General features: G+C 32.9%; 3 protein-coding genes across 7 annotated transcripts; 2 read left to right on the forward strand and 1 right to left on the reverse strand.

Annotated features, from left to right (window-relative positions):
- LOC125872971 (telomere repeat-binding protein 5-like) lies at positions 1 to 5814 on the forward strand. 5 transcript variants are annotated; one of them, XM_049553794.1, is made up of 10 exons: positions 1 to 127; positions 1736 to 1957; positions 2052 to 2889; positions 2971 to 3177; positions 3316 to 3384; positions 3478 to 3557; positions 3700 to 3941; positions 4300 to 4629; positions 4731 to 4794; positions 5205 to 5814. In XM_049553794.1, exons 2-10 carry the CDS (start codon positions 1877 to 1879, stop codon positions 5373 to 5375), a joined length of 2082 nt encoding a protein of 693 aa, XP_049409751.1. In that variant the 5' UTR covers positions 1 to 127; positions 1736 to 1876; the 3' UTR covers positions 5376 to 5814. The 5 variants fall into 5 exon arrangements, with proteins under 5 accessions (XP_049409751.1, XP_049409753.1, XP_049409750.1 ...); XM_049553796.1 differs by lacking the exon at positions 1 to 127 and adding an exon at positions 140 to 207; XM_049553793.1 differs by lacking the exon at positions 1 to 127 and adding an exon at positions 283 to 558.
- Positions 5815 to 14469: 8655 nt separating this feature from the next.
- LOC125873933 (scarecrow-like protein 14) lies at positions 14470 to 16867 on the forward strand. Its single transcript, XM_049554756.1, has 2 exons — positions 14470 to 14930; positions 15828 to 16867. The coding sequence occupies exons 1-2, from the start codon at positions 14470 to 14472 to the stop codon at positions 16795 to 16797; spliced, it is 1431 nt and encodes a 476-aa protein (XP_049410713.1). The 3' UTR covers positions 16798 to 16867.
- A 2397-nt stretch (positions 16868 to 19264) lies between these two features.
- LOC125875043 (uncharacterized) lies at positions 19265 to 23380 on the reverse strand. The gene is made up of 5 exons (XM_049556104.1): positions 23178 to 23380; positions 22668 to 22765; positions 20638 to 20719; positions 20441 to 20535; positions 19265 to 19644 (listed from the first exon to the last, which is right to left on the reverse strand). The coding sequence occupies exons 1-5, from the start codon at positions 23217 to 23219 to the stop codon at positions 19398 to 19400; spliced, it is 564 nt and encodes a 187-aa protein (XP_049412061.1). The 5' UTR covers positions 23220 to 23380; the 3' UTR covers positions 19265 to 19397.
- Between the last annotated feature and the right edge of the window lie 2079 nt (positions 23381 to 25459).

Raw genomic sequence — 25459 nt, forward strand, 5'->3', positions numbered from 1 at the left:
TTCCGGTCATGGATGTCAAGTGTATAAAGAACTGGGGTTTAAGACAATGTTTGGGGGTGGTTTTCACAGGGTTTTTGGGTCATGGTGAAAAATAAAAAAATTGCATTTCACAATTATTGGTTACTAAGTATGTATACACAATTTGGGTGATTCTTGAATTTTTATTTTATTTTTGGTGAATTTTGATGGAAGTTTGGTTGTTTTAAGGTGTGATGTGACATGGTTCTTTATTGTTGTTTGTGTGTATAAAGTTGTAATCTTTTGTTTATAACAGTTGAATATCCTGTTTGGTTGCATAAAGTTTCAATCTTTGTTGAGAATTTTTGTGGGGATTTAATGGTTTTTGAAGGGAAAATTTGGTTGCTTTAAGGTGATGGTGATCCATTTGTTTCTTCTTTGATTGTAAAATTTTTCATAAAGTTCCAATCTTTGGTTTCACAGACTTGTTGGGTTGAGGAGAAAATCTTGAGAAATTAAAAGAAATTGTTGAATTTGTTAGTTTTAAGTGTTTCATGGGTAAATTGTGGTGAAGTTTGAGGAAAATTTGGTTGCTTTGAGGTGATGTGATTCATTTTTTTTTCTTCTTTCTATGCACAATTTGAATAAAGATGCTATCTTTTGTTTGGATTGGGGAGAAAATCCTGACAAAGTAGAAGAAACTGTTGATGCTTTGCTTTTTAAGTTCTCTAAGTATGGTTTAATGGGGTTTGAAGAAAAAATTGTTGCTTTAAAGGTGATGTGATCCATTTTTTTTTTCTGGTGCATAATTTGCTTAAAGTTCCAATCTTTGTTCAGAACCTGATTGGATTGTGGAAAACATTTTGGTTTTTTCTGCATCTCTGCTACCAACAAAGCATTTTAAGAAATTGAAGCTTTTTCCCTTTCTTCTAAGTTCTTTTCAGAATTTGGTTCCCCAAAAAGCTTTTCTGTGAAAATCAGGGTGTTTTAGATTAGATCTATTGATCTTTCCCAAGTGGATTCTTGAATTTGCTAGGTTCGGTTTGGTTGATCTAATTGCTTTCTTTTTATATCATCTTTCTAAGTTCTTTTTTCTTAATTTCCCCTCCAATCTTTGGGTTTATGGGGAGTTGGGATTCATGGATTTCATTAAGATTTGCATAATTACTTTACCCTCATGAGGAAATGGCTTCTTTCCTCTTTTCCTTTTTTTGAGGAAAAAAGCAACAGGTTTCTTTCCTTCTCATCAAACATGTCATGCTGGAATTATACTGGCGCTTTTTTTCGTTTGATCAAACATGTTCTTTTCTGTCGTAATGTTGGTGAAAGTCTTTCGTGTCATTCTTATAGTTCTGATTCAGTGATTGTTGATTCTTGTGGTTTCTTATGATTAAGATCTTGCCATATTTTGTATAGTATTAGTTGGAGGGAATAGCTTCTTTTAAATTTGAAATTGAGATCATACTTTATCTTTGTATGCTTTTGGATTGGACAGTTAAAGGTTTTAGGATATTGTGGAAAATGTAGTTATGATAAAAAATTTAAGATTATTCCCTTTTATAACCATCATTTAAGAGTCAATCGAAAAAAGACTAACTTTTCTGCGGGTTGAATTCGGCTTAAAGTTATGTAATACAAAGGGCCAGTCTCTTAGCATTAGTGAAAATGTGGGCATTCTGTTGTGTTGCCTTTTTCGTTTCCTGATTTTTTACACCGCTGTGCTTGATTTCCAATACTTTTACCTCAATGTCTTGATTCGTGATTTGTGATCTGGCAGGTTTCTTCTTTAGATTATTTCATGTACTTGCACTGCTTGTCCGGAGGGATGTATAGATATGAGGTTTTTATACTGTAAAGTAGATCAAACATTGCTGGTGTTTCGTGTTTTCTGAATATTTAGTCCTATGGTTTCTGAGATATGGAGTTGCATAAGAGGTTAGATTATGGATTCATTGGCTATCAGGTGCCTTATATTCCCCGAGCTACGAGATCAGCTAGGGTAACTTCACTTTTCATATGCGATTGTAATTTCGCCTTAATGTTTTTGACTTGAGGTACTCATTCTAATCTTATTTCGTTGTCGATATTTTTAGGGAAGGGGAAATATTAGGAAGAAATCTGATAGCAATGAAATGTGTGCTTTTGACTTGTTGACTACTGTAGCTGGGAAGTTACTCCTGGAAGGAGAAAGCACTTCAAATTCTAGTGGGAAAGATCAGTCTGCAGTTGTGAAAGATACTACTGAGACGGTTAAGGAGGATGCAGATACACCATTAAAAGAAAATCATTGTAATGAACGTTGCCAGGAGCGGGGGTTCTTCATTTCTCAGATTGTTTCAGAAGCTCCTGTGGTAAATCATTGCTTAAGCAAATCGACAGATGCGTTATCTGGACCAGCGTCTGTAATTACAAGTTCCGATTGCTCGGAGAAGTTGGGTTCTGCAGAACAATTCATAAATGGTGAACGCAAAACTGAAAACAGAAACTGTTCTACTAAGGTAGAACATGAGTTATCTGGTTGTGGAGATTTTTCTAGCTGTACATTAGGCGCTGAAAGTAAAAAACAATTGAAAATCAACCTGTCAAATGATGCAACGATTACAACGAATAAGAGGGTTGCAATTTGCAGTTCAGAGTTTCATGATCCTTGGGATAGGAAGCGTTCAATGCTTGTTGCTTCGGACAATACTGTAAAGTTATCTCTTTCTACGGACCTTGATCCTTTTGGGTCCTTTCCGGTGATCCGGAATGATGTACAGTTAGCTAACAAAGATGATGACGAAAAATCTTGTAGGTGCACTCAACCTAGCACCAGAAATAAGGCCTTCATGCCAGCACCGCGTGTAGGAGATTGGAGGATGAGGAAGTTACAGGCATCCAAATACTGGGAAGTAAATCCGCAATCTGATGATGAGGGACATGTCAATGTTGGTGAGTGTTTTTTATTGTTTATTTTGGTTCTGACCTTCAGCTTTTAACTTCCTGGATTTGACATAGCAAGCATCTCTCCAGATAATGAAACAAGGCATGTCTACCAGAAAAGGGAAAATGTCTACACGAGCGAAAGGTCTCAGAGAGATTTTCCTTTCAAGAAAAGAAAGCTCTATTATTGTAACTCGTTCTCCAATTCTGATGGAGGGAGTAGTGATGGAATATGTAGTTCTCCAACAAAAGACTTAAATAGAGATGCATCCGGTTATAGTCTAGCATCTTCAGGAGGTTTGTTGTCTTCTTCTGAAACCCTGCCTACAGTGAAAAACATGCACATTATTCACAGTCATTACTTGCACATGTTGGTGTGTATGCATTCCCAGTTCTAATTGGTACCTATTCCCCCTTGCATATGGAATCCGACAGCCCGTGCAGCAGCTGGGACGTCAATCGCCAAAGGAGCTAGTGCATCCTTCAGGTCTAATGACTCCCATGGTGAGAAGGCCTTCTTTTGGACTAAGCAATGATTCTTTTATGGCAATTTTTCATTTGAAGAGTTTCTGATGTTACAAAGATGTTTATCCTCAGTGAAGCTCAAGATCAAGTCTTTCAGAGTTCCTGAGCTTTTTGTTGAGATTCCGGAAAATGCAACTGTTGGTTCTTTAAAGGCATGTGAAAGTGTTAATTCTAAATGCTATAATCTGTTCACTTAAATAAGGTTCTTTCAGTAGTACTGCTGCAGAATTCTTTGTTTCTCTTTTCCAGATTCAAACATAGAAATTCACTCTTTATGCTTCTAATACTCTGCAGAGGACCGTAATGGAAGCAGTGACGGCAATACTTGGTGGTGGGCTGCGGATTGGTGTAGTTTTTCAGGGTAAGAAGGTTAGAGATGACAGCAAGACCTTATTTCAGGCTGGAATTTCACATGATGACAAACTTGATGCTCTTGGTTTTACCCTGGAGCCTAGCCCCTCTCGAACTTCCCCACCTCTAGGTCCAGAAGGTCGTTCTCGTGTACTTCCTTGTGAGACACCTCAACCACTAACAAGGTATTTCATATGCTCGACGATCTCTTTTTGGCATTAATTATTGTATAGTCTTTAAGTTTCACTAGCTTAATTTTGGCATTCGACTAGCTGTAGTTAGTCAATGGAGTTGGTGACGCTTCAGTTTTATTGATGAATTAATTCTTGCAAATGTATGCATGTCGTTATGTGTAGTTAAAGTCTACATTTGCTTTCAACTCAGGACACCTGAGATATTGCTACTCTCTTTAACCCTGTTAGTCTCTTGTCCTCTTTTTTCTCTATCTGATGTTGCTTTTTGTGGAAGGTGGTAGGCCCTTATTCTGTTCTTCCTAAAACCTTCTTAAAAAAAGTCTTGATAAGTTTGCCATATATTTCTTAGCAGGTGCTCACCTGGTTCTACTATTATTCATAATGGCATGCAACAGGAGACGTATAATGCCTTCCCGGATTATTCAGGAACAAATTTGAGCAACTTCATTGAAAGCGATCACGATTCAGCTCCATCCCCTCCTGATGCCTCTCTGGAGAAAAATGCTGCAGATTCAAGAGCATTGGTTCCAGTTGCTGCAATGGATGCAGAAGCCTTGGCTGTAGTTCCAATGTTAAAGCCCAAGCGATGTGAAACTGTGCAGCGTCGAATCCGTAGACCTTTTTCTGTTTTCGAAGTGGAAGCACTTGTTCAAGCTGTTGAGAAGCTTGGAACTGGAAGGTATATCGAAATGAGCCATGCTCGCTTAAATTTGTATCTTCTTAATAGTTGTATGCAAATGCTGACCTCAAAAGTTCCTTTTGTCTTTGCTATCTTTGCAGGTGGCGTGATGTCAAAATGCGAGCTTTTGATAATGCCAAACACAGAACTTATGTCGATTTAAAGGTACAAACTGCACTAAATATCTTGCATTTCAGTAACTCACCTTCAAATTGTCACTTTGCCTACTTGAATCAAGGGCACTAGACTCTTCATATGTTGCTCATTCCTGTAGTTTCCACTTTAGCTTCTTCTTGATTAGCTCCTTATTCGTTTCCACATTTAAATGTGAATTTTGGAGGAAGGAAAATGAAATTATAAGTTATCCTCTTGATTAAGTTTGGCTGCCTGGACAAAGAGCCGAGCCGCCTTGGGGCTTGGCCCGGTCCAACTAGTTTCAAAAAGAGTTGGGGTTTGATCAGCTCAGCACAACTTGTTCCTTGGTCGATTAAACGTGTAATTCTTGTTTTGAAAATTAAAATGTGTTCCTTGTATGTTATAATAAACGCGTGATGTTTGTGTTCACGTTTCTTCAGGACAAATGGAAAACACTGGTGCACACAGCGCGAATATCTCCTCAACAAAGGAGAGGTGAGCCTGTGCCTCAGGAACTCCTCGACCGAGTCCTCATTGCTCATGCTTACTGGTCCCAACAACAAGCTAGACAACAGATGAAACATCAATCCGAGACGCGTCTTTTGCTTTAATAAAGTGGCTGCAGTAATTGGAGGAAGTAGATGGGGGTTTTGGAGATTCCTTTTTTGTTTTGTTAATAATAAATATTGTAAGTGTAAAGATTATATATAACACAAGGGAAGTATATTAGTTGAATTACATTTAGCTTCCTGCAGTGGAATCTGTTTCCTGCATGGATAGGGGAAGTTGGGGGTTGGCACTTGTACATGTTTGAAAATAAAGTGCTTAACTAACACACTAATTTTTGTAATCTGCTTAAATTCTTGGTTTTTTGACAAGTACTTTTTTTGGGGTGGGGGTTGTAGAAAGGGAAAAAAGATTGGTGTAGCTGTTTATTGATTGTAGAAACTTGGTTCAATGTCTTGTAGTGATTCTCCAACTTCTTTAACATAAGAAGTTTCAATTCAAGATTTACATTTTTTTTTGTTTCAGACAGATTGTTTATCTTTTCGTTGATTTTGTGTACTTATAATACTACTGTTTCTAAGATGTCCAATTGTTATACACTTACCCTGACCTGGGGAAAAACAGAGAGTTTAAGTTATATACACTGACGTGTATGACAATGTAAATATATTTTACATTATCAAATGTAGTTTAACTTGTGGCCAGGCCTTTCCTCGAACCATGAACTTTAGTGCGGGGGGGAATAGCACAATATTTTATAATTTTCCGAACGAATTTATAACATCCATCTGCTAATGTGTATCACCGTTATTGGAATATGCTTTATGGATAAGAGAAATTTGAATAGCATCAAAATATATGCCAAGATTTGCAAAGTATGCCCTTCAACTTCTACTCTGTGACTGATTGACCCCTACCAATGCTTCCACATCCAAAATAAAAAACTAAAGACGATATTCGTTTTAATTTTTTGATACTATTACATGAAAGAATTTACTACTTGGTACTTTTGACATATTTTTGAAATGTTTGTTTTTTTTAAAAATAAAATATTAAAATTGCTTCGAGGTTTAATTTAAGTGATCAAGTTAATTAGGATAGAAGATTAGTAGCTTGCAGAGTATTTCATATTAGAAGTATTAGTATTATTTTTATGTTTGCTTATTCTTAGATCTCTAGTATTACTTGATTGTTTCTTTTACTTTATTTATCTTATTATCTTCTTGTTGTTAATACTTGTTATTATTGCTTCTTTTCATCTCTTTTTGTTGAGTTGATGATCTATCAGAAACAATATCTTCATCATCATCACAAGATAGGGGTAAGGTTTGCATATATTCTACTCTCCTCAGACCCCATTTGTGAGATTATATTAAATTTGTCCAGCATCCTTTGCTCAAGTCTTTATACATATGAGATCAGAAAAATATCATTTTCTTCTATTCGGGGGTGATTCATTGTTGATCAAGTCGATATAATCAAACCAAATAGTACGACAGAGTACATCACTATGTTAGTTATTAAAATTGTTGTAAGTTCATACCTTATTAACACATGTTTGCTGATATAGTGAGAGTCGTCAAGGTACATACAAGCTAACACTTAGTTTTCCTTTCAATTTCTGATTCTAGAATGTATGTATTTATTGTTCTTGTTATAGATGAATGTTTAAATGAACTATACCTCTTGAATTATATCCCTCCTTATATGTATTTGTTGATTTACTTTTCTAGACAACGAGAATTTTAAATATATTATATAACCGCACACAACATGTTATAATTTATTTGAAGAGTTTTATAACATCTATCCGCTAACGTGTAATGTGCATATCACCCTCTTGGTTTTAATGTGCATATCACCCTTTTGGTTTTACATTTTTCAACAATAAATATTAATTAAGAAAGTCCTTTCAGCAAATGAAGATTCTTGACCAATACGGTCATGGTAGATGGTTGAAAACTCTTTGACCTTTAATTAGAGGTCTCGAATTGAAGCTTGAATTTTTGATAGTGAAATCTTTTTTTTTGTTGAGAGTGTCTCCTTCAGAAATGAGTCCAATAATATGTGGATTTTGATTAGTCGGATTTCGATGAAAGTACCAAACACCAAATGAGAAAAAAAAGGTGGTAAAATTCTTGACGTTTTAATTTTTCTTGATTTTTTTTTTTTTGTACTAATTTCAAGTGGTGATGGGCATTCCACGAAACCATTTAAAAACAGAAATTGACATATCATATTTTCACTTTTTTCTTTTCAACGAAAATGACTAATATATGGAAGAATATTAATTATCACATTAAAAAATGGTCCATTCTTTTTATTTTTTCAACAATGGAAAATGTTGTCTTAAAGAGCCTAGATGACCAAAAACCTTAAACATAACTTTCACAAAAAAGTTCTTTTTTTTCCCTTCTTATATTTTATAGTAGTTGATGACTAAAGTGTCAATATTGTAAAGGTGAAATATATTAGTATAATTTCCTATCGTTTGATATCTCTTGATCTCTTAGAACTTGTAAAAAAAAATCGAATTATATATTTATTTGTCTTTTAAAAGTGATCAAGTTAATTTTTTAAAAAAAATCTTAATCTTTTCAAATTTGATTGATCAAGATATTTTTTCTAAGAAATAGTTTTTTGAAAATCAGAAAAGAAATCTCTAGTTAAAGTAGAGAAAATAAAGTTTTATAAATGATATTCCACAATATTTTTTATTTCCCATCCCCAAATATCCAACCACGGGTGGATCCATATTGCAAATATATAGGTTCACGTGAATGCAATAGGTAGCATTTGTATATATTCTATACATGTATTCAAAATTTCATTACATATCTATAAAATATTAACGATGAACCTAGTTATTATTTTAATTTAACTTGATGTTACTCTGATAAAAGCCTATATAAGCCTATATAAACTTCAAATTTTAAATCCACCTTTGATCCCACACCCAAAATAGTTAAATTGGAAAATATAATAATATAGCACAATATATAATGTAAAGGAGAAGGGTATTCCCAAGACAAGAAGGGATGGAGATTGGATGTCATTTTCTATCATAAATTAGGAGTGAAAGAAACATTATCTTCAACCCTTTAATTTTAGTCCACAATAAAAATAATTTCTTGAATTTAGTGTATATATATATATATACCTTATTGTTAGTAGATACATAAAGATTGTACTCCACCTCTTCTTTATCTTTTCCTTTTATTTCTTTCTAATATGAGCTTAGGTCTCATTTGTTTCCATTAAGATTTATTTCTTTCTAATATGAACTTAGGTCTCATTTGTTTCCATTAAAATTAAAACGTCTAAGTTTGAATAAACATTTGAATATTAAGATGTGCATTAAGATCTAGATGTCTAGATCTGATTATACATCTGAATACTAAGATGTACGTCTCTAAATCTGAACACTAAATAATTAAGACGGTTTGTTTTCAATATCTGAATGTGCATATGAATTTAACTATTATATTAATAAAATATTATAAAATTTCATTTCAACAAAAATATTACTTTTTGATTAAAAATAATATTTTAAATATTTACATTTGATTAAAAAATTTAAATTACATAAATATGCAAATAAAAATTATTATAACATAAATATTTTTAAGAATTTAACATAAACATCTTTTCATAAATAGAATTATTCAACTAATCAAATCTTATTTTGATTATATTCAATCAGTCAAATATATGATAATTTAATAATTAACTACAAAATAGTTGGATCAAATACTAATGTTCAAACATTATAAAATGTGTCAAATAATGAAAATACAAAACTCTCAAGTATTTTCTCTTCTTTGCATTGGTTGAAGTGCAGTTCTTCACACATATTACTCAATCTACAACTGTCCAACTAGGTCCATTTGTTTCATCCAACACTTTTCCGTATTCTAATAGAGGGTTTGGTCATGCAAATTCTCAACAACATTAGTGGTCTACGGTAAAATTTTAATCAAATACCTCAAATATGCGGGTTTGATGATCAAAGCGTCTCAATAAAATTAATGGCCTAAGACAAAATCTAATAAGAGACCTCAAATATGTATACATAGTTATTGTTTTTAATCGTGACTAGTATTTTTTTTAACTCAAAAACCTTGTTAAAGGTCAATAAACCAAAAATGTTATTGCAACAAGAGTTCTTGATAAATATCAATACACCCCCAAAAAAATTATTAATATAAAAAAAAGAAGGCGTTTGATTGAGAAAAAAGAGGAAGAAAATTTGCTGCTGTGAGAACAAAATTGTGCAAAGAGAAAGAGAGACGAGATGTAATTATTTTACATAATATTAAATAAGTTTGAATGTTATTAAAGATTCTCCTACATATCTGATTCGCTCAAATCTTTTCAATTCCATTAAGAGACTTTTACAAAAATGAAACAAATATACTCAATGGGCTATATCTAAATGATTCAGATTCAGACCCAGAAATCAAAGGGAAAATTTCATAAATCGTAAAGAGATTAAACTTAACAAGTCTCCTTAGCTACATTTTGCCTAATTACGCTCCATAGCTATAGTTTCATTTGTTATGGGTATTTCCGTTTGTATATTTCGCCTGCCAATATACAAACATGGTAAGTATATACAAATTGTGTATTTATACACTTAGAAATTTTTCAGAACTTATACAAATCAAATGTATCAACAAATTATATACAAACAAGATAAACAAATCGCATACAAATAGCTAAGGCAAACATATACAAATTCTGAATTTATACAATTAGGAACTGAATTATACAAATTTTGAATTTATACCATTAGGAACCAAATTTACAAATTCTGGACGTGACCCACTAAATATGGTTATGTGTTCGTGGGGAAAAGTAATTTCTTCAAACCTATGTTAAATAATTAACTAGCATATGTTTGCTTAGTCGCGTATTTTTCTCAAAACCTAAACGCATTTAATGGGCTGAATCTAAATGATTAATATTCAGACCTTGATTAAGTGCAAACAAATGAGACATTAGATATCCATTCACCAAATATTTGCTAATACATAAAATTGAGAAAATAAACAAAAAAAATGTTCATTTCGAAGAACAATATACATATATTTATCCTTCTTTTATAATCTCAAATTATCTTCCTGATAACATGCATGCATGCACATGTTTGTATATAGAGCTAATGATCATGAGATACTCTTTTTCATTTCAATATATCTGTCCTGATTCAAATTATGAGAATCAAACTAACTAATTTTTTTAATGTGAATTTGAATATAAAATTTGAAATCTCAATAATGTTACTAAATTGAATAGATGTTGTTGCAATATATATATATATATATATATAACTTTGAAGCATCTTTGATCAAAAAAAGAAAAAAACTTTGAAGCATCTTTGACAATTTTATATGTGTATATCTCTATATATATCCATGTATATCATGTATATTTTTGCATATACGTAACGTAACTTTATGTGTGATATACATTACACTCATATATATATGATATACTCAATGTGACACTAAAAAGTTATAGATCAAGTAGAAAAGACGTTATTAATTACAAAAGAAAACAAGTAACATCATAATCATATTTTACAAACCTCTTCAAAATTATGTATATATTTGTCCTGTCCTAGATGGTCATGGCTTTAACATAACTTTGCTGTGTTTCCTTATATTAATTGGGAAAATGCATAAGTATCCCCCAGCCTATGTCCGAAATTCTTGAGACACACCTAACCTTTACTAAGGTCCTATTACCCNCCCCCCCCCCCCCCCCCCCAAACTTATTTTTTAATTAATTTTCTACCCCTTTTCGGCCTACGTGGCACTATCCTTGAAGAAATTGTCAACACGCATTGGGCCCACAAGATAGTACCACGTAGGCCAAAAAGGGGTAGAAAATTATATATAAAATAAGTTTGGGAGGGTAATAGGACTTTAGTAAAGGTTAGGTGTGTCTCAGAGATTTTGGGGATAGGCTGGGGAGGGGGGGGGGGTACTTATGCATTTTCTCATTCATAAATGAGAAAATTGTATGAAATAACAAACTATTAATTCAAAAATAAATGCTATAATCACGGTTTCATTTAATTCTAATTCGTAGCAAATATTTTGTCATTCGCCTCTCTCCCCAGAAATCTCGTTCGCCACTCTCCAGAAATTTCCCTCACCATTCTCTCCCTCGCCTCTCTCACTTTATAAAAACACAAATGTATAAATTGCGTTTGTGTTTGAATAAAGCGAGAGAAAACTGTATATACAAATACATATTTCTTCGTCCTATACACTTAAAATTATACAATACAATCTTCCCCTGCCCAGTTGATCTCTTTTGCCTTTCTCTCTTTCTTGCTTTATACAAACACAAATTATACAAAATACAATGTATAATTTGCGTTTGTATAAAGCGAGAGAGATATTTGTATACAAACTATATATATATACAAAGATACAATTACATATACATATACAAATTTATATTTAAATATATATAATACACATATACATATACGACTGAAAATCACAACAAAAAACATATACTTATATAACTTACAGCCAGGTCAGTTTCTTAATTATATACAGATTCCAAATTTATATTTATACAATTGGAATGAATACCGAAATATACAAGTTAATTAATAGCTCCATAGCAAATATAAAATTTGCTATGGAGCACAATTATATAAACTATAGCTATAGCATACAAATATAATTTTTTATATTGGCTAAACCTAAAATTTACTCTTCTTAAATATGTTAAGCACTCTGATTGCCCTTTTATTATTAGCATTAATAAATTAAATTATGAAAACGGTCAAAGTGATCAAGTGTTCTTAAACAATCACAAATGGTGACAACCAAGGAGTTTGAAAACACATTATCTTATACTCTCTCAATCCAACAATACTTATTTCATTATAGATTTTGCACAGTTTTTAAGAAACTATAAATAGAAGGCCAATTTTATTATATCACCCTTTGAATATACTCCCTCTGTCCAACAATTGTTGTCCACTGTTGATCGACTTTGCACACTTTTTAATAAACTATAAATGAAAGGATAATTTACTATATCACCCTTTGGATATACTCCCTTTGTCCCTTTTTATATGTCATCCTTTTCTATAAATAATCGGTCCATAATACTTGTCATTTCATAAAATCAATGCATAAATTACCATATTGTTCATTTTTTACTCTTGTGAGTTATTAGCCTTGAAAATATACATTTAACCAACTTAGAAAAGCTAAGTAAATGATTCATGTTCATTGGTTAAATTAATTAATCAAAATAAATTAATTCATATTAATTGATTAAAAATTTGAGTTCCAAAAAAATTAAATAAGGGTAGAAGGGTAAAGTTACATCATTTCTTAATGCAAGTGCAAAGTAAAAATGTGACATATAAAAAGGGACGGAAGGAGTATTAAATACAATGTCTTGAAAAATGTAATAGGCAAATGACTATAATTAATGATAAGGGTAAATTAAAAATTAAGTGTAAAATTATCTATTGATTTTAATAAAGTGAACAAGTATTGTTGGACATCCTAAAATTGTATAGTAGACAACTATTATTTTACAGATGCATTAATACACCATTATTCTTCATATTTTTCACTTTTCCTAATACCATTATTCAATGAACCAAACAATTGTAAAATTCATGAAATTAAAGTAGACTTCCTTTCCTTCACTAATTTAAAATTAACTAAGTTGGGTTAGGCAGAAAGCATTCCATATCTCTTTCAATCTCTAGTCATTGCTTATGTCACTTTTGGAATTTTAAAATTTTAAATATGTAAATTTCAATGATCAAGTTAACAAAAAGCAGGTTTCCCAATTTAAAAATATATAAATAAACAAAATAGGTTTCGTAATAGAATTTGGCTCAAACATTCGATGTTTATATAATCGACGTCAACTTATTTGAGAATGAGACATAACAATAATTGCTATTGTGTCGATGTATTTAATCAATTATAACTTATAACTTTCTTTATTTTAATTTGTTTGTCTTACTTTTTCTTTTAGTTCATTTGATAAAAAAAAGTTTCTTTCCTTAGTTAGCAATATTTAAATTATAACTTTCCACATGACATCTTTAATGTAACAAGATTAATAGATAGTTTGATACATTCTACATATTTTTAATTTACTACCACAAGATTTTAAACGTCCTTTACTTTCTTAAGCTACGTGTTAAATCAACATAATTTTTTTCACTTTCAAAAACTCAAATCCAAAAACTCTATTCAAGTGTGGAAGGATCTCAACCATCGGTCCTCCCATATGTTTAAGTCCAATTAAACAAAGGTAAAGTCTTTGTAAAATCCTCCTATTAATACAATGTATTTTGGGCCTTTGCCTTTCATTCTCCTAAAAGAAACTGAAGGAACTCCTCCCTTTTCTATTTGGTTTTACATCCTCATAGCCTGTCTAAGGTATTGCTATTTATATCTAAGTTACTCAGATTCTCCAAAAATATTACCGCAATTACTTTTGAAGAGTCTGAGCAAACATAGATTTGTAGTACAAGTGTTTTTTTTTTACAATGTCCTATTTCAGTTTTGAGTCCTTCATTCATCACCTTTTTCTGTAATTTTTGCAATTGGTTTCTTACATTTGTAACTACGTTATTAATGTGCATGTTTTTTAAGGCATAATACATAAACATGATCCTTAACTTGGCTTAAGCGGACAACTATGCCCTTCAACTTAGGGTGTGCTCAAGTAGACACACGTGTCCTACATATCATAATTAATACAAGTAGGACGCCATGTAGGACACAAAATTGTCATGTAGGACGAATGTGTCTATTTGTTCAATTTTATGCAGGTTTGAGTGCCAACTTGTGCACACCCAAAGCTAAAGGTTATAGTTGTCAGCTGACGCCAAATTAAGGGTCATGTTTTATATATTATGCCTTTTTTTAAAGACATCAGAACTCTAGGGTGATTGTTTACTTAGAGTTCAACTTTAAGGTTTTAATACTCATTGTAAACTTGTGCATTAATAATAATTTAATATTTATTGACGCATGAGTAGTTTTTCACATATATATATCTATGTTCCATCATTCTGCGTCAATAATATTGAGTTCAGTTGAACGTGTAGCCGATGTAGTGATACACTACATCCTCTGCTGATTGTTAAGTATCTAACATCCTTCCTTTCCCTTCTTGAATGTAGATTTTGATGTTATGGATCCTCCATCCAACAAGACGCCTGATTCTGCAAACACCTCAAAACTCGAGGATCAGATCGTCTTATCTAGCTTCAATCAACCTCTAAATCCACCACATTGTGATAAAGACGAACGGAGCGACAAGCAATCAGCAAAGTATGCAGAGGAGGTTGAGTCAACAGAAATATTTGATATGGTTCTTTTGTGTACATGTGCTAAGGCCAAGAAAGTCTCTTGTGATATCAGTTCTGAAACTTCATCTGAAGTAGAAAAAAGACCTAAAAATGCAGCTTTGGATTTAAGGACTCTGTTAATTAGCTGTGCACAATCTGTAGCTTCTGGTGATAAAGAATCAGCAAGTGAAAAGCTGATGCAGATAAGGCAAGAAATTTCATCAACCGGCGACGCATATCAGAGGCTGGCTAGTGTATTTGTTGATGGCCTAAAGGCTCGGTTGTCCAGGGGCGGAGCTACATTGTCTAAAGGGGGTTCGATTGGTAAGAGTAATTTTTTTAATGTACATTTACAAATTGTTGGCCAGTCAAAAACTCGCATGTTCAGAAATAGGAGTAAGGAAATAAGGATGTTGAGATGGGCGTGGGGGCATACTAGAAGAGATATGATGAGGACGAAGTTATTCAACCTAAGGTGAGAGTGGTTTCATGGTGGACAAGATGAGAGAGGAGAGGCTAAGATGGTTCGGCCATGTGAAGAAGATACACAGATGCTCTAGTGAGGCCTGAGGAGGTGTGGGAGGTTGGCTACAGTGGGTATACGGAGGGGCATAGGTAGGCCGAAAGAAGTTTTAGAGAGAGGTGATTAGACAGGACATGATATACCTGCAACTTATTGAGAACATGACCCTAGGTAAGAAGATGTGAAAATCGAGGATTATGATAGAAGTAGGCCAGGTAGTAGTGCGTTGTCGAGTCCCCTTATCAGTATTGTTGTTATTACTCTCCTACTGTCGTATTCTTCAATTATAGAATTATCTCTTGTTTTCATTGCTTCTGTTAGCATATTATGTTTCCCCTAGCACTTATTATTCCGTTGTTGTTACTGCTTTCACTTCTGTATTTCCCTTTTCAAACTGCTTTGAGATGTGTTACTTGAGTTGAGGGTTTCTCGAAAATAGTCTCTATCTCTACGAGATAGGAATATGGTCTGTGTACAATCCACCCTTCCCAGATCCACTTGTGGGATGACATGACTAGGTATATTGTTGTTGTTGTACATTTATAAACTATTGAATTCCTTGGACACATAGGTACTTCTAGCTAAAAAACTGCTTAGAATGAAATCCTAGACATCACACCCCTAACATATTTTTTTTTCTTGAATCTTCTTGTTAGAATTCCTGGCTCTGCCAATGAGCTTGCCATATGCTGCCCTTACACCAAAGAGGATGACAGATACTGCTGACAATCTAAAAGCATACCACGTTCACCTTTCGTCGTGCCCTTTCATCAAAGTATCAATCTCCTTCGCAAATAAAATGATCTTCCACACAGCACGCAACGCTACAACACTACATATCATAGATTTTGGTATCCTTTATGGATTCCAATGGCCAATACTCATCCAGCATCTCTCAGTTATGCCTGGTGGACCTCCAAAGCTTCGCATTACTGGAATAGACCTTCCTCAACCCGGCTTCAGGCCAGCAGAACACTTAGAAGAGACAGGTCGTCTCTTGGCAAGATACTGTGAACGTTTTAACGTTCCATTCGAGTATAATCCCATAGTGATACAAAATTGGGAGAGAATTGAAATCAAGGACTTGAAACTTGAAAGTGGTGAATTTGTTGCTGTGAACTGTCTTTTTCGTTCTGAGAATTTATCGGATGAGACATTGGATGTAGAGTGTCCAAGGGACGCAGTCCTGAGCTTAATTCAAAAGATGAATCCGGATATCTTCGTGCAAGGTGTTACTAACGGATCTTACAATTCCCCCTTCTTCGTCACTCGCTTCCAAGAAGCCCTCTTGCACTACTCAGCTCTATTCGATATGTTTGATGCTACATTAACCCGAGATGATCAACAAAGACTGCATTTTGAACAAGAACTTTATAGGCGTGAGGCGATGAATGTCATAGCCTGTGAGGGTGCTGAGAGGGTAGAGAGGCCTGAGACGTACGAGCAATGGCAAGTCCGCAACGTGAGGGCTGGATTCAAGATTCTTCCATTGAACCAACAAGTCATGAAAACATTGAAGGACAATGTAGAGGCAGGGTACCACAGAGATTTTGTGTTGTATGAGGATGGTAATTGGATGGTGCAGGGATGGAAAGATAGGATCATTTGTGCTAGCTCTTGCTGGATTCCTCTACATAGGAGTTGCTGAACATGTAATTCTCTCTAAATATTAATGGTTTTGATGATTGACTTGTGAATCAGGTTTCTGGTGAAGTGAACCAGTGAAATTACTATGATACTAAGGGCCCGTATAGCCTTGCAATATGAAATCATGAGATAGAAGTCGAAGTTTTGTTTGCATATGCGATTTGAACATTTTGGGGCTGTTTGGTTACTGGTTAGAGTTATGCAGGTATTAGTTATGCAGAATTTAGTTATGCAGAGTTTAGTTATGTAGGTATTAGTTATGCAGAGTTTAGTTATGCATGTATTAGTTATGCAAGGTTTAGTTATGCATGTATTAGTTATGCAAGGTTTAGTTATGCAGGGTTTAGCTATATGAGTATTAGTTATGTAGGTGTTATTTAGTTACGTAGAGATTACATTACATGAATTATTAACTATTGAATATTGATTTTAATATAAATTAATATATATTATTTACAAATAAAATAAGTAAGCAAATAGTATAAACTCTCCCTTGAATAAAGAAAGGAATTTTCTCTATACTTAACTAGGAATTCTGTGTTTTTTTTCTCTTTGTTTTTTTTTTTAATGTTTAAAGCTGATAAAAATAAAATACTATTAATATATTTCAAGTACATTATACTATCCTATTTTATATAATGTAAATTTCTATCAATATGATGCATGTGTTGTTTGTATATTTTTAGTATACCAAATATATAAATTATATATAAATTCACATTCTAAATAAAAAATTAATTCATGATAATTAAATATGTGGATATATTTAGTAATATATAATGTGAATATATAATTAGCATATGCGCTATCAAAATTATACATTCCTATTCATAATATTAATAAATATTTTTATTTTTATTTAAATGAAAACAAATAAAAAGTCGTTTTTATACGAAAAGAAATAAGAAACAAAAATAGTTGGGAAAATAGAATAGTTATGTAAAGTTTTCAATAAAAAGAGATTTAAAAATAAATTAATAGGTATTAATTATGTAGGTATTAATTATGTATAACTAATACCCACATAACTTATTCCACCTTCTATCATGCATAACTTATACATAGATTCCCTCATAAGTTATGTAGGTATTAATTATGTAGGATTACAAAAAACGCAACCAAACACTGTATAAATTAATACTCCCTTCGTTTAAAAAAGAATGATCTCCTTTCATTTTTAGTCTGTTTGAAAAAGAATGACCTCTTTCTTTTTTTTTGTAACATTATAATTTCAGTTTTCCACGTGACATGTTTAAGCCACAAGATTAAAGGGTAATTTTGTACATTTGACATAACTTTAATTTAGGATCACAAGATTCAAAAGTCTTCTTTATTTTCTTAAACTCTGTATCAAGTCAACTAGGTCATTCTTTGTGAAACGGAGGGAGGAGTACATGAATAACTTTTATACAATGTTTAGATATTATCAACCAAACATAGTATAAATCATGTTGACTTTTCAACCTAATAAAAAACTTTTACCAAACATAATAAAACCAATACAATGTTTTATACATGAATAATGTGTCATCTTATATTGCAACCAAACGGCCCCTTTATATTGTATGTTTTCTCATAAACATAAAAACTCCATAAATTATTAAACTATTAAAATTATCTCAGTTCTTTGTACAATCTTATCAAATACCTACATTCGCATACACAATTTTGAGCATGAATTCTTAGGGTAAGATTTTACACAATCTTCAAGAAAAAATTAATTTGACTATTTGTATTTTTTATTAATTCTTTAATCTTTATCTATTTACACACCTCTTAATTCTAAAATAATTAATACTTAGGATTATTTTTTTAAAAAATAATAATTAATTATCTCTTAATTTTTAAAATTAACTAGTATTTGTAGGGATATACATAATCGAGTTGGTTCGAATTTTTCAAATATCAAACCAAACCTTTTGCGTCAAAATTTTAAATTTATAAATCAAACCAAACCTTTTGCGTCAAAATTTTAAATTTATAAATCAAACCAAACTAATATACGTTTTCATAATTTTTATCTTTTAACATATTGTTTCAAATTTTTTTAAACTTAAAATTTTAAATAGTCCAATAAATGTTATAATCTGAAAACGCCCGTTAATTCAGATTTAATATACCGAAACTTAACTGTACCGACTTAATTTGGATCAGTGTTCGGTACACTAAATCTTGTACCGAAAAAAAAAAAAAATTTTAAAAAAAAGAACCGATGCTTACAAGCCTAGTTATAGTAGTACGATCAATGCCATAAAACGTATTAATAGTTTTCTATTCCAAATTGAAAGAAAGTGAAATTTATCTCACATGGACGCAAAAGATAAATGCAAGAGGAGATTACAATCTGGAAAATCAAATCCTCACCGACAAAGTGTGAAAGTTCACGTAATCAACCATCTGAGCAACTAAAGAACAAATCTGGCAGAATTTTTTTCGTAAGCAGAGGCAGAGGATCATGACAATCCAAAAGTAAAAGAGGCTAATATAATTGATACAAAGTAACTCCAAATGAGAAAATATAATTATGTTACCATTACACAACATAAATTGAAAATACAGAATTTTTCTAACTCAGTACACAAAATCACCTTTAAGTTACACTTACCGTCTTCTCTTTTGCGACTTTGGAGGTTTGAGAACACTCCAGTCAAGTCTATGTGGCATTTTGGATCTCTGGCTACTACTAGGTGATGAGGCTGCATCGTTCAGGACTCTCTTATGTGATTTGTTTGAGTACTGTGCCTCAGAGGATGTATTGTCTTGTTTCCATTTAAGATCTTCGTTAGGGTCGTCATAAGAGTCGTCCAGATCAGAGTTCTCCAACCCATATTGTGATGTACCATTTTCTCTGTGGCAATGAACAGTAATAGTTGGTATAAATAACAACTGAACTCCAACTCGACTCGAAAGACAAGTGAAATGCTTAAACAAGATATTCAACGTATGTAGGACTTGCAAATTATTGAAATGCACCCAATCTTATATACTCCCTCTTTCATTTTATGTGACAATATTATTTGACTTGGCATGGAGTTCAGGAAGAAAGGAAGACTTCTGAAATTTGTGGTCTAAACAAACCATAGAGATTTGTGTGACTATAAATCATCTTAATAAAGTTAATGTGAAATGTTCAAAGATGAGTTTTTCAAAATATAGAAATGTATCATTCTTTTTGTCCGACAGACTGAAAAAACGAAAATGTTGTCACATAAAATGGAACAGAGGGAGTAAAATATATAGCAATCAAGAAATCAATGCAATCATTGGGACAAAAGATGCCATCGTACTCGGTACTTTACATCTCTTAAGACTATTTTGACCATTTGATTCATAAATTGTGTTAATCCTTAAATGTAATTGAATTTCTTTATGCAATCTTTCATGCTTCACTGTAGAGATCTTATACAATATATCACCAATTATCATCTCTATAGAACCAAAGACATCAGCAAGAAGGACTTTCAACATATATTCATCTCAACAATACACTAGGAGGAAGTAAAGCTTTTGCGTACGAATGAATCAGATGTGAAACAATAAAGCTAAGATGGTGTGTACAAGGAGTAATGGCCCATAAGCTTAGACGTTAGTGCATAACAATAAGCACAAAATAGGAAAGGATACAATGAAAACTTCAAACTGACCTTTTAGTAATCCGTTCACTTGTCTCCGAAGAACAAGCAGCAGCAGCAGCAGCAGAACCTTCAGGGCTTGGTTTTGAAGCTTCTTCACTCAATTTCTACCAAGACAAGTTTTTCGTGAGACATGATTACAAACCACAGGAGAAAAGAACTGAACAGTCTTCAGAAAGTACTTTACGTCATGCAAACCATATACTCACATCAATAGAAGGATTAAAACCTTGAAAAGACATCCGACCTTTTATAGCCCCAGGGTGGGGATCCCCTTCCATAATGATAACACTGAATGTGAAAAGGAAATAAAGAAAATTCTGAGGAAAAAGTATTTGTTTAAAACAACAGCAAATATGGAATTAATGTAATAAGTCGTCCTTCCGAATAAGAACAACACGGCCTCCCCTCGTCACCCTCCCCTCGAAACCTATAACTGACATGATGAACTAATTTTTGTAGCGGACACAGTAGTCAATATTTAATTTGAACCACAGCACAATATCACAGTGTGAGAAATAGATTCCATTAAGCTTCAAATTTGTAAAAAAAGATTATTATAAAATAAATTCCCCAAAATTACTCCCTCCGTCTCAATTTAAGTGTCTTAATTTGATTGGGCACGAGTTTAAGAACCAAAGGGAGACTTTTGAATCTTATGGTCTTAAATTAAAGATGTGTATAGTCTTATAAATTGTGTGGTCTTAAGCTTGTCATGTCGAATGTTGGAATTAGAAAACTTAATAAATATAAAATGACACTCTTTTTGGGATAGACCAAAAAGGAAAGTAAGACACTAAATTGGGAAGGAGTTGAAGGGAGTACTTTTTTGCATTAGGTTCACAAAGCTGACTAAAATTTACATTAATAACATCCAATATACCCTTATAAAATATCTAAATGCTAGTGGGAAAAAAGAAGCTTAGTCTAAGATAGCCTTAGAGAGGACCACTCAAAAATCACTTGCTTGTGATTGCAACCATTCCCCGAAAAGGGTTGAGCGTGGATGTAATTCAGCTAGAATAAAGTGAGATTTTATTAGTTCTAAATGCTGACAACCATTTACAGGAAAAGTTATACGAAGTCAACTTTTCTCTACATATCAAAGATCGTATCTGAGAAACCTAAACATAATAGATCTTCCATTCTAGTACTATTCGAGCACTGCAAAGAAAGAATACATTTTTCTTGATATAATTTACTAAGTTACTCCTTTATGTACCCTTAAAAAGATAGTGCTCTGGAGCAGCCTACATCTGGGCAGCAAACTTGATACTAGCTAGAAGGAGAGATCTAGTTTCAGTGGTATTAAACTCGATCCAGCTCTAAACGAAATCCAAATTAGACTCAGTCCAAGGAAAAAGTAAGTTGTAATCCTAGTCTAACAGTGGTCTCAAAATAGAAAATGCAAACAAAGAGTGGTGTATGCTCTGATTTCACGCCACAATGTTAGTTGTAGTAACTCAAGTCTTCCATCCCAATGTGTTGAAGATGCCATTTCACTAGTTAATTCATTTCACGACATTTAACCAATCAAAATGCTTGAGCTCAGTAGTTGATGTATAGGACAGACCCAGAATATGTAGGAAAGAAGTGTGTTGCCATATCAAAAAGTGAGCAAGATGAAGATACAAAAAGAATTCTAACACAAAATGCATAAAGAGGCAAAGGCTTCATTTTAAGGGACTAGTTATCGTGCGAATTATAATGTCAGGTTGGTACATTCTATCTTGGCCAGCCTTCTTTTTTCTCTATATATTGTTTATTATCGTATCAAATTCCTCATATCTTAAAGCCAGCATTATGGCAAAACTAAGACAATTTTCAACACAGAATGATTCCTCATTAAAAGATTTCCAAAGGTAATTAATGCCTTTTAAACGAGCTTGCTAGTTGAAGTGAGGATGATAACATCAGCGCAGTACATTCTTTTTCTTGGCCAGCCTTCTTTTCTCTCTATATATTCTTTATTTTCAAATCAATTCCTCATATCTTAAAGATGGCATTATGGTAAAACTACGACAATTTCAACAGAGAATGATTCCTCATTAAAAGATTCCAAAAGGTAAATAATGCCTTTTAGAATTATAATTGTGGTCATGCTTCCATAGTTCAATGTATACAAACTTCAACAGTAATCCAACTAAAGTTACAACTCAAATCTCAACACTAGTAATATCCTAGGGCCAACTCTTATCAATTAAAAAAAGAAGATAGAAATTTTGAAGAGAAAAGTTACCATCTTTTGGGAGCACTAGAGGAGGGGAAGTTTCCATCAGGTACCACTTCTTCTTCCTTCTTAGGTTTTTCCTCTCTGAGAGAAGCCCTTTGCATAAACTGCAATCACAAAACATCAAAATCCTTTAGACAACACAACAACAATTACGCCTCGATCCCATACACTATTTGGTGTCAGCTATATGAATGTTTTATACCCATTCTGCTCTATTCAATGAATTCATCAAAGCTAGATCTTTTTTTGAAGAATTAACCTAAATAGCTGCTCACCCAACTGCTTAAACTAAAAATACCCACCAGATATATTATATATGTATAAGCACATACTTACATGTATACAATTAGCAAAAACCTTCAACTGAACCGAAAATTTACAAAAGGGCTAAATAACAAGTTGAGAAAACTATGTAAGAATCAAAAACCTACAAAACCCAGTTCAAAATTTCTTCTTTATTCAATTTCACAGAGACTAAAGGCACCAAATTGAACTTCTTCTTCTTCTTTTTTTTACCTTCAAGTTCCTCAAGGTACCGGATAGTTCACGCTTGGCCATTCTGACTTGCAGAACAACTTCTTTGGGCACACTGAAACTGAAAATTGCTTTTATTCACTTGCTATTCTTGAATTTCCGGCAAGGTGACGGCGCCGGCGCTAGCCTCGAGCAAACTCCAAAGGGCTGAAAAAAGTTTACTGAACCGAAGAGGTTTTTCTGGGCGTTAAGGGATTTTACTTAAGTTGAAAATAACAAATTTTCCTCTAACTCTAATGGGCCTGCCCATGTTCAATGATGGCCCAATGGTAAGACTAGCTTGGATAATTTGCACAAATAGCCTACTGAAACTATTTAATATTTAGCTACAATTTCGCATAAAATTGATGATCAAATCGTCACCAACTCCGATAATAAAGTTGATAATGATGAATCATCTTTGTATTATGGATAGATCCGTTAAAATGCACTTAGCCCATGATGCCGGCCCAACTCTACCTCTTATTGGGTAAGGGTTGGGATAGTATTCTTTAAGCCCATTTGAAATTAGGGTTTATAAGTCCAACTCATATAAGTCATTGGCCTCTGAGGCTTGATGAGGGCCGGGCCGGTGGTTGGCCCATGATCCAAAACTATTTATTTAAGGGTAATTTAGAACAATCGCACTAGTATATAAGTTAATTACTTAAATGCACATTATGTTGTAAAATTATGAATACCAGATTTTGGTACTTCCAAATACATGTATCTCAAATATATGTACTCAAAATTAGGTTAATTTATTCTAAATACACTCTATCCAAGTGGATTCGCATGTATCTAGGATACATAGACAAATCCCACACCCTCGCTTCCCTTTCATCTCGTTCGCGTATCTGGGATGCATCACACTAGATACATGTATCTCGCGTATCTAGTATCCTAGATACATGCTAATCACACTAGATTTTTGCTAGTGTTATTGAAACAACACCATTGTTTTCATATTTGATTTGAAAATCTTCTCTCTCTTTTTTTTTTTATGTTATAGAATTTTAAGTTTGGAAAGAAAAAAAAAAGAAGGGCTAGCCTGCCCCAGCCCTCGACCCTTCTAGAGCTGGGTTGGATTGAACATTTCCAGGCCCTTCCAAATGACGGGCCGGTCCGCCCTAGCCCATCAAATTCCTTGGCCCAGGAGGCTTGAGCTGGGCCGACTCTTTTTAACAACGATAATTATGGAGTTGCATCCGAAGGAGAGTATTCTAAAATATTGAACTTTGAAGTTTCAAACTTTTCTTTTATAGGTGTGTCTCCATATAATACAATTGTTGAGGATCTAAGAGAAAGGACGAACCTGAAAACTCAAGAGAATGAAATTCAGGACAAAGATGATTTACATGGTTAGCAAAGCCTAAAAAGACTATTGTCAAGACAGCCAGATATAAAGATGAAAATTTTGTCAATTCATTTTCTTGTTTCTTTGCCTTCAATCGATCGATGTAAAATTTTCATCATTGAAGAAAGCAAGAAGAGTTAGAAAAAATTATTGTGATTTTCTCCAAGGCACGGTTCAGAGCTTCTTTTGAGTTTTGCTGCGACAAACCTGGGATAGTCTTTTCAAAATAATCACTTTACGCGGGAGTGTGAAAAATAATAAAGTTTATTTTTGGAACTACAACTTATCTTAAAGATAGGTCTTGAAGTTCTAGGTAACTCTTAGATAGCAAAAAGATAAAGTTATCTACATTGTTTTTGTAGATGTATCTAGAACAGTATATAGAATTATCCCTACGCAAATATAAATAGGGTGATCTTAATCATTTGTAACTGGACCAAATCAATCCAATTCAAATAATACAATAAGTTTTCTTCCATAACCAAGTTATCCAATCCAACATCTTCCTTCTTCTTTAGTTGAATCTCCTAATCCTACTTAACGATATTGAACTAGCAAAAGGCCAGTCTCTCCAATTATACTTTTCTTCTGCTATTTTTTACAATAGTCGTTGTCATAATCAGGAACGATTTGAGTCCATGATAAGCAGTGACGTATGCCAAAAAAATATTGTAAGGGGTGTTATGATTTAAAATAAAAATAAATTAATAAAACATAAAACAAGAACATAATATAAATAAAGCAACTTGTGTATATTACTATAATTCTCCTCGATGAAATTTCATTTATTTGAATATATTCAAAATAACCTCATTAAAAATTACACTAAACACTTTTTCTATATAAGGCACCAACTGATCAATAAAAAAATCGTCATTCATTTAATTTCGCAAATCAATGAATATTTTTTTTGTCAAAAGAGAAAAAG

The sequence above is a fragment of the Solanum stenotomum genome, chromosome 8, assembly GCF_019186545.1.
Source record: "Solanum stenotomum isolate F172 chromosome 8, ASM1918654v1, whole genome shotgun sequence".
NCBI lineage: Eukaryota > Viridiplantae > Streptophyta > Magnoliopsida > Solanales > Solanaceae > Solanum > Solanum stenotomum.